Raw genomic sequence first — 10,292 nt, forward strand, 5'->3', positions numbered from 1 at the left:
AAATGACTACAGATTTCCATCACTGAAAATGTAGAATTAATCAGTGACTCATAAAATGTTTTAATATGGCTGTGTTTGCAACATATATTCAAAATTTCACTCTTGCCAAAGCATCTGATCTCTGCTTAGAAACTTGTAATTAGATATTAAAAAGGAACAAAACAGAAGAGAATCACATAAATTCCCCCCAAGTTTTCCACATTACACCATAAAACTAGTACTTTATAAGAAGGGACAGAAGCCATCTAGAAATAGGAGCCCTATTCACAAGGTGTTTTCAGTAATTTCCTTCCTGATCTGAAAATCCAAGTAATACAGCTGGAAGTTCTCCAACTGGTTTTAATTGCTGTATAATCTTTAGAGAAAGAGGAATCAGTAAAACTGGATCCACACCAGAAACAACTTTAAAGACTCAAATTAATTCTTTGAATTATATTCAAAAGCCAACATCCTTTTCAACCAAACTTTCATTCATTCATTCATTGGTGCCCCAGACATGTATTATTCCAGGCATGGTAGTAGGCTCTGGAGATAGGCACAAAGTCTTGGTCTAGTAGGGCAGAGAGACAGATAAATTATTTTATAGCACTATTAGTGTCTGTCAAATTTCTACCCAGCCTTAAAGCCCAGCTCAAGTGTTATCTCTTCAGTGCATTATCTTCATGTTTGTTTCAGTGAGAATGTCTTTCCCTCTTCCATGTTCCCAGAACTACCCTGCTAGCAGCCCTTACTCAATTATAATTATATATTTACATCTTTCATTGCTTCTGCATCTCCTACAGTGCAAAGCATATTGTCTATATTAAGAGCAGAGTACTTGTTTATGATACTGAACTTAATGATAAAGACCTTACCTTTTGCAAATGGAATAGATACCCTCGCTACCGTTGATGGAAGTGTAAATTGGTGGAGTCTCTTTAGTGGGAAATGCCATACCTTTCAAAAATGTAAATTCACATACATAGATTTAACAATTACAGTCCTAGGAAACTATTCTACAGAAATTTTCATAGATGTGTAGAATGCAAGAGTACTCATTGAAACATTGTTTATAACTGTTTTAAAATTTGGTAAAAACAGAATATCCATGAAAAGGGGAATAATTGACTAAATGGTATAATATAGAATAATTTAAAAAGTGTGATGTGGGGACTTCCCTGGTGGTCCAGTGGTTAAGACTCTGCACTTCCACTGCAGGGGGTAGGGGTTCAATCCCTGGTCGGGGAACTAAGATTCCCACATGCCCTGAAATGGCCCAAAAACTAATAATAATAAAGATAGTAAAAGTAAACAGCTTGTCACCTCTTTCTAGAGAAGTCCCATAATTCTTGAAGAACCTGCCCAGACCTTATTTCTACCTTAAGACTTTCCTAGATTGCCCCAGGCTAAATACACCCCTACATGTTATTTTCTACTCTTTTACTTCTACTGCTATTTCTATCATTATAGTCTGAATTGTATTACAGGTGTTTTTTGTTGTTGTTGTATGGGTACATACTCTCACCAGACTGTGAATCTCTAGAGATTAGAACATAGTTTAATTCATCTGATTTTTGCACGACAAACTTCTTTGACACATATTAAGCATATAAGAGATATTACTTGAAATTCATTACATGGGGTTGTGCAGGTCATTCCCCCCAGTTACTCCCCACCCCCACTCTCACATACCATAGGATCATTTTTGTGCATTTCCAAAACAAAGCAAATCCACAAACCTATAAAGTGGGAAGCTGATGTAAAAAGTACTCTCTCTCTAAGCATTCTCTGTGTCCTGCAGAAAATTTTTGAGAACCATGCTCTCCCACTTCTGTTTTTCTTACTTTTCTTACATGAAACATTTAGAAATGACTCACTTTGAAACTCTTTCTGTGGAGTCAGATAGTTGTCAAAAGTGTTGGGTTTAATTTATCATCAGAAACGAAGAGAGAGAGGAAAGGGGAGGTGCTCAGCAAATTTCCTAAACATACTTGACTGTGGTCAAGACAGGACTCGTGGAGACCTCCAGATCCATGCTGAAGTCTTCAGCTACTATCTCGGGTTTTTGGTAAGGAAACCTAGATACACCTGAAGACTTGTGCCCAGCTTGTTTTGCTCATTATTGATAATGGTTTGAGAGTCATTATTTTCTATTTCCCCTTATTCTTTCCCCAACTTTTATTTCTTTTGCTTTATTCCCATGTCCACCTTTTTCTTTTTCTAAATATTCCACATTCTATTTACCTCTGTTCTTAATATTTTCATTCTGGAACTAATATTGAATTTTTACATCATTTTTCCCTGTCTTAAACTGGCTGTTTCTCCTTCTCACCTTTGATTCCAGCTTTCTCCAATAGTTTTGTTTTCCAAATCATCGATTGCCTATTTTTTCTTTTTTTTTTTAATAAATTTATTTATTTTTGGCTGCATTGGGTCTTTGTTGCTGTGCGTGGGCTTTCTCTAGTTGCAGCGAGCAGGGGCTACTCTTCACTGCGGTGCGCAGGCTTCTTGCGGTGGCTTCTCTTGTTGCAGAGCACAGGATCTAGGCGCGTGGGCTTCAGGTGGGCTCAGTAGTTGTGGCTCGTGGGCTCTAGAGCGCATGCTCAGTAGTTGTGGTGCACGGGCTTTGTTGCTCCGCGGCATATGGGATCTTCCCAGATCAGGGCTCGAACACGTGTCCCCTGCATTGGCAGGTGGATTCTTAACCCCTGCACAACCAGGGAAGCCCCTGCCTATTTTTTCTTAATATATATATATTTTTTCCTCATTCCATTTCTCTTATTTATTTGTTTTGCTCATTCCTTATTGCTACTGATTCTGTCATCATATCATTAGTTCTGATTCTGGAATCTATTTTTCTTTCCCTATCATAGTTGAATTTTGGTTTCAGGAGTTTACTTATCTTTTTATTTACTTGTTGGCCAATTCAGTATTGAAAACTAAAAAAAAAAAAATGTTGAGGTACTTTTCAGCCAACACACTTGTTGAAATATAAAATGTTATCTTGCCCAGAAAGATTTTTAAGATTCTGATTCATATATACTTTCATTTCAAGACAGATACTATGTAATATTTAAAATGTAGCTCACGCCAGATGACTCAATTTCTTTGTATTGGAATTTTGCTCTTTTCAGTCTTTATCACTTCCTTATTATTCTTTATTATTGTGCAGCTCTTGGTGCCTTTCCCTTTATTAGCAATACCAAAGGCTTTTCAGTTATGTGATTATTTGTAGTAAAAAGAGTATTGGTCTGACAGTCATTGGACCAAGGATATGACAACCCTCCTAGTTGTGAATATGTAAAAGTCCCCTAATTTGCTGAGTTTCAGTGTCCAAAACTACAAAATAAAAATAGAGACAAGAAGAGATGATTGCTAACTTTCCTTTCAGTCCTAGAATTCTATGACTATCGGTCTCTCAATATTTTATGGGTCTATGCGTGAATATGTGTGTAGGACAATGGATCAGGGTAGCTGCCACGTACAAAAGTGAAGGAAGTGACCCTGACAGGACTTGAATATTGGAATAAGCAAGGTTACCGAACAGAGAATGAGAATCACTTCTTCTTTTTTTAGTATTTTGTTGTCTTAGTTATTTTAACTTCTGCTAATCGCTATGGCAGCTTGTAAACTCAGCAGAACAGCTTCAAGTCACACAGTATTTTGGACTTCTACAAAAGGAAACATAAAATGCTGTTACAGCCAGTAAGAATTAGGAACTGGAAAACAAAAAAGGAAGTTAGAAGAGACAGCATCCTTACTGGATTAAATGGACAAGCATAAGAATTTTTCACTTAGTTGAAAAAGAAAAAAAGTTAACCCCCAAAATGAGCATCTATCCATTCAAGTAATCTTTAATTGTGCTAAATTCTGTGGAACGAGCATTTAGGAACAAGATTCTTTTTTACCATTATGAAACTTAAGGCCAGAATGATAGATAAGACAGCCACAAAAAGAATTATAGTACAAGATGAAATGCATCATTGCACAGAGAATATGAAAAGAAGTTCAACCCCCCCACACACCCAAAAATAGGAGGCTGAAGAAATAGATTATGACTGGGATTATAAGAGAAGTTTCAAGGAAGATATATTTGAGCTTGATCTTAAAGAATGGCTAGGATTTCAACAGATAGAGATTAAAAATGGAGGAAAGAGGAGGTTAAGGTGGAGGATATAATTCCATATAGAAGTAAACAGCATAGACAAGGAATAGAAAATGGTATTGACTTGGAATAGTGAGTTGTTCAGGAAAGCTATAAAGTCGGGTATGTTTATGGGAATGTTGAAAATCAGGGAAGGGTAATGTCACAGAGGCCAAGAGAAGAAAGTGTTAAGAAGCCAGTGTATCAAATGACATGGATATTGTGGAGGATAAAGACAGAGAAAAAGGTGCTTGGGTTTGTTATCTAGAGTTAGTTCTAGCAGCATGATGGGGCAGAAGACCAATTACAAAGGGTTGTGAAGTGAGTGGTGAGAACAACAGACCCCAAAACAAGCCAGTATCCTTGAAGAAGAGAAACAATGCTACATTAAGAGACTTAAGAAACATCCTGATGCAGTGTGATCCTAGACTGGATGTAATTGTTGACAAATCAGGTGTAAAGGATTGTTTTGGGGACAGCTGGAAAAAATGGATAAAGTCTGAGTATTCCTTACGGTACAATCTTACTGTATAATGTGGAGACTGCTAACTGATGAAAGTGATAAAAGAAAGCAGTTTATATAAAACAATATGCATTTACACCCATGTTCATAGCAGCATTATCCACAGTAGCTACAATGTGGAAGCAACTCAAATATCCATCGACAGATGAATGGATAAACAACATGTGGTACATCCATACAGTGGAATATTATTCAGTCTTAAAAAGGAAGACAATTCTGACACACACTACAACATGGATGAAACTTGAGGACATTTTGCCAAGTGAAATAAGCCAGTTACAAAAAGACAAATGCTGTAGGATTACATTTACATGAGGTATCTAGAGGAGTCAAATGCATAGAAACTGAAAGTAGGATGGTGATCGCCAGGGGCTGCGGGGAAAGGGAAGTGAGAAGTTGTTTTCTAATAGGTATAGAGTTTCGGGTTTACAAGATGAGAAAGTTCTAAAAATTGGCTGCACAACAATGTAAATATACCTAACACTACTGAACTGTACACTTAAAAATAGTTAAGATGGTAAGTTTTATGTTATATGTATTTCACCACAATTTAAAAAAATTTTAAACCAATATGCACAGTATAATCTAATTTTGTTAAATTTTGCTTAACAAAAAATATACATACATATAGTATACATGTATGTATGTGAAAAAAGATCCAGAAGGATGTAAATTAAGATACTAAAATAGTAATCCCTGACTAGTGGTATATGACATTTTTATTTTCTTATTTTTGCTTGCTTATGTTTTCTAAGTTTCTTCATGAATGATTTCTTTTTTTGTTTTATTTTGTTTTGTTGGCCATGCCAAGTGGCTTGCGAGATCTTAATTCCCCGACCAGGGGTGGAACCTGTGCCTCTTTCAGTGGAAGCGTGGAGTCGTAACCCCTTGACTGCCAGGGAATTCCCTATCTCCATGAATGATTTCTGTCTCTGCAATAATCAAGCTATTTTTCTCGAGTTATACTCACAAAAAACAAATAAGAAAGAAATGATGAGTGGTAAGGAAATCAACGCAAAGAGGGAAAACAACTCTTGATAAATTTGACAGCAAAAGGAAAAAATGAGGTTGTATCTAAAAGACATGACTGAGGGAATTCCCTGGTGGTCCAGGGGTTAGGATTCTGAGCTTTCACTGCCGAGGGCCTGGGTTTGACCCCTAGTCGGGGAACTAGGATCCCACAGGCGGTGCAGGGCATGGCCAAAAAAGAAAAAAATTTTTTTAATGTTATTGAAGTATAGTTGATTTACCATGTTGTGTTCATTTCTACTGTACAGCAAAATGACTCAGCTATAAATATATATTCTTTTCCATTATGGTTTATCACAGATATTGAATATAGTTCCTTGTGCTCTACTGTAGCACCTTGTTGTTTATCCATCCTATATATACACTAGTTTGCATCTGCTAATCCCAAACTCCCAATACTCCCCTCCCCCACCACCCCCTTTGGCAACCACAGGTCTGTTCTCTATGTCAATACAGTAGATTTTAAATTGTCTTTCAGAGAATGTTTTTGTGTAATCCAATGTGAAGTCAGAAAATAAAACTAAAACAGTGTGAGGGTCTTTGTGACTCTACATCTTTATGTGGGGAGGTTAGAATTCTAAGAATATGCATTTTTTTAAGTTAGTTTTAACATTTTTGTTTATATTTTTATAAAAGTTTAGCAATGGAGTCTTTCTCTGCTGAGACCAATTCAACTGACGTACCATCACAGCCCTGGGATGAACCCCAAGTAATCCTCTCCATGGTCATTCTCAGTTTCACTTTCCTACTGGGATTGCCAGGCAACGGGCTGGTGCTGTGGGTGGCTGGCCTAAAGATGCAACGAAGTGTGAGCACCGTTTGGTTTCTCCATCTCACCTTGGCTGACTTTCTCTGCTGCCTCTCCCTGCCCTTCTCCCTGGTTCACTTGGCTCTCCAAGGACGCTGGCCCTACGGCTGGTTCCTATGCAAGCTCATCCCCTCCACCATTGTCCTCAACATGTTTGCCAGCGTCTTCCTGCTGACCGCCATTAGCCTGGACCGCTGTCTTTTGGTACTCAAGCCAATCTGGTGCCAGAATCATCGCAACGTGGGGGCAGCCTTCACTATCTGTGGATGCATCTGGGTGGTGGCTATTGTAATGTGCATACCTGTGTTCATATACCGGGAAACATTCACTATAGACGACCATAGTATGTGTGGCTACAATTTTGGTCTCTACAGATCATTAGATTATTCAGACTTCAACTTTGATCTACTGGAAAACGGGTCTCTTGACAACTCCATTGTTGAGCTGCCTGAAGAAATGGATGATAGGTTAGATTCTTTCTCTCAACAAACAAATGCTTGTCCCTGGGCAGCCACTGCTGGCCTCTGTTCTCAAATATCTCAAAGAACTTCTGGACATTCACTCCCTACGGATTCAGCTAGATTATCTGTTCAACATCCATATTATAATGTATTTAAACCAGCTGATGAGCTCTCAGCTACAATCCCCAGTGATTTTCCCATTGAAGATCACAGAACTAACCCACTGGAGAACTCTGATGCTTTTCTTCCTGCTGATGTAGACCTTTTCGCTAGTGCCTCCGGCAACTCCTCATACACATCGGAGCTACTGGAAGATTTCCAGGATGATGATTTAGGCCAATTTGCATACGGCCATCAAGTGCCAACACCCCTGGTAGCAATAACCATCACTAGGCTAGTGCTGGGTTTCCTGTTACCCTTTATCCTCATGGTGGCCTGTTACAGCCTCATCATCTTCCGAATGCGTTGGAGCCGCTTCACCAAGTCCCGGAGCAAAACCTTGAGAGTGGCTATGGTGGTGGTGGCTGTCTTCCTCGTCTGCTGGGCTCCGTACCACATTGTTGGAACCCTCTTACTGTTTATTGACCCAGAAACTCCCTTTGGGGAAGCTCTGTTGTCCTGGGACCATGTGTCTCTTGCTTTAGCATCTGCCAATAGTTGCTTCAATCCCTTCCTCTATGCCCTTCTGGGGAAAGATTTTAGGAAAAAAGCAAAACAGTCCATGCAGGGAATTCTGGAGGCAGCTTTCAGTGAGGACTTGACACACTCTACCAGCTGCCCCCCAAACAAAGTCTCTTTGGAAAAAAACAGTATCAGTACAGTTGTGTGAAAATATGGAGCAGTTGACCCAACCAGAGGTTCTTAGGCATTCACCCAGCGCATCATATTTCTAAAAAGACGACAAAGATAGGGAGCAGGGGATTTCAGGAACTGTCAGAGAATCAATCCAGAGGGTCTTAAAGTGTGGTCCCAGACTAGTGGCATCGGTATCACCTGGAAAGTTGATAGAAATACAAATTCTCCAGCCCCACCAGAGACTTGCTGAATCAGTCTCTGGGGGTGGGGCTCAGACAGTGTTTTCACAAGCTCCCTTGTTTCGGATGAATGCTAAATTTGGGAAGCATTGTAAAAATTAGTCTATTTCTGTCTCAAACAAAGCCACGTGAAATAAATGCGAAGGCAGTCTCCTTTAAAATGTTTCCATCATTAAATTTCTTTCTAATTTCCTTCCAGATTCAAGTTAAAACCATTTCTTCTAGTCCTACCTGAGTGAAAGGTGATCATTTATTCTATGGCTTTGTTGTGGTGATGGTGGTGGTGATAGTTTTAAATGAAAAAAAAAAGGTGCAAAAAGAAAGTCTATAAAAACAAGGAGTTATGAGTCTGAGTCTGGAGCAGAGTACAATGCCAGATGCCTGCAACTTGGAATACTCCTGGATACAGGACGTAGGAATTCTGAGTTTCCATTATTACAACTAAATAAGCATCTATTGTGTAAAGACAGACTACTTAGGCATCTAGACTTTCTCATGAAACAGTACGTAAGCCACAGTTCGGGGAGTTCTCTCTTCCCTCTGTTTGCTCTGCCTATTGATAGAATCATCTCTCTTTCATTCCTTTTCTTAAGCTCCTTAATTCCCTTATTCCTCCCCTGCCTCTAAATCTTCTTCCAGACTTTATGCCTCTAATAACCAATAGTTTCATAAGATGCAAATTACTCCCTTCCTCTAGCTCCACATTGGTACTTTCCAAGAAACTCATTTCAAATGAAAGGAGAAAGACGGTGGAGGATAGGGCAGCAATTCTTGAATTCACTGCAATGTAACTGAGTACCCTCTGGGCACGTTATCCAACTTTAAAAGAAAACATGACTGTAGGTGTGTATCTTTCATGCCGTAATTACCAGATATATCTTCGGGGTTTTTTTTAAATTAATCTTTATCTTTACCAAAGTAATACATGCACATAACTTAAAGAGAACCTAAGGCTTATAATGAAATCTAACAGGTTTCCTGCCCCACTCTGCCCAGCCCCTCCTTCCTCCCACTCCCACTTCCCAGGGATAACCTTTGAAACGATTTTAGATGTTTCCTCTGATATTCACCATGATAGTTCTAAGTCATGACCTTATGCTGCTAAGTTTTTGTAGACGTGATAAAATGACTTCTTGTTTTGAAAGATGACGATTTTTATCCAAACACATTCATATTTTTTGTTTATTCAGCATCCCAATATTCATTACCCATCATCCTTTAAATTTGTTCACGATCACACATTTTCTTCTACTTTGTCGACCCATTCCAACCCCCCTTCTCCTTCTCTTTCATTTTTTTCAGAAAACATTATTAAACCCCCATCACCTCATTTTTCTCTGTATATAAAGTTTTATGTGTTAAACCTCTAAATTTTCAGGTTTTGTTTGTACTACAACATAGCCTCATCTGTGTACAGTGATTTAATCTGAAAAATAGAAAATGAGATGTCTTAGACTTTACAAGGCACTATCCTTTGTTCAGTGGTTGAGGGGAGGGTCTGGACTACAAATAAGTTATAAAGTACTATGTGGAAAAGTGTCAAATCACTAGGAATGCTTTCAGTTGTGCAGTAATGATATCTGACATGATGTGAGATTTGCCATGCTACCTTCCAATTTAATCTGATCATATATTTGATGTGAATAAATGCTTTATTTCTGAATGTTTCCTTGCAAGGCTGATAGATTCATGGATCCTTTTAATTGTTTGACTCTCAGAATATATCATAATCTCTAAACATACGGCAAATATAAATCTCATAGTGGGTAGCTGTAGGCTTACTATAATGATGATTAGCTGGGCTTCTGAAAATCCCAACATTTCTCATGGGACCCTGGGTATAAGTCCCTAACTTCTAGGGTTACTATATAGGATACCAGGGTGAATGACTCTGGCATAGTTATAAAGATTCAATAGTTCAATAGTTGACATTTCTGGACTCCTTTTGAGAGTTCTATTTACCCTGGAAATGTATTCTGAAGAAATCCCTACCATTGGAATTCCCTCATTTCCAATGAAAAACTCTGGCGAGTACCTGTAAGTGTTCACTGGGAGTCCCAGAGGGGGACCCAAGTCTTCCTCAAATTGTAGGATCTTTAATCTTTACAATATCCCAGAATGCAAGCAAGATGGCTTAGCCCGGACATCAAGCTGCAAGGGGGCACTGCCTCTCCCAACAGTATTTTGCTATATTTAATAGCATTTGAAAAAAAGAATGTTAAAGGCATGCTTTTAATTCTTTTTTCCCATCAATCTTACCAAGAATGTCAGGGTCAACTAATCAAACCCAGTGAGGGGTGGTGAGGAGGGGCAA

The 10,292-nt window shown here is 38.7% G+C and overlaps 1 protein-coding gene across 5 annotated transcripts in view; it reads left to right on the top strand.

The window, feature by feature from the left end:
• Window positions 1-9,948, top strand: part of C3AR1 (complement C3a receptor 1) — a 19,495-nt gene extending 9,547 nt beyond the window's left edge. For 4 of the 5 annotated variants that reach the window (XM_060024266.1, XM_060024269.1, XM_060024268.1 and 1 more), the window contains one exon: window positions 6,312-9,948. In XM_060024266.1, coding sequence (XP_059880249.1) covers window positions 6,319-7,773 — 1,455 coding nt within the window. In that variant the 5' untranslated portion in view covers window positions 6,312-6,318 and the 3' untranslated portion in view covers window positions 7,774-9,948. Of the gene's footprint in view, window positions 1-1,989; window positions 2,048-6,311 lie in introns of those variants that run through there. The other variant, XM_060024265.1, reaches the window with a different exon arrangement.
• Window positions 9,949-10,292: the final 344 nt, after the last annotated feature.

This window comes from Delphinus delphis, chromosome 11 (assembly GCF_949987515.2).
Source record: "Delphinus delphis chromosome 11, mDelDel1.2, whole genome shotgun sequence".
Lineage (NCBI taxonomy): Eukaryota > Metazoa > Chordata > Mammalia > Artiodactyla > Delphinidae > Delphinus > Delphinus delphis.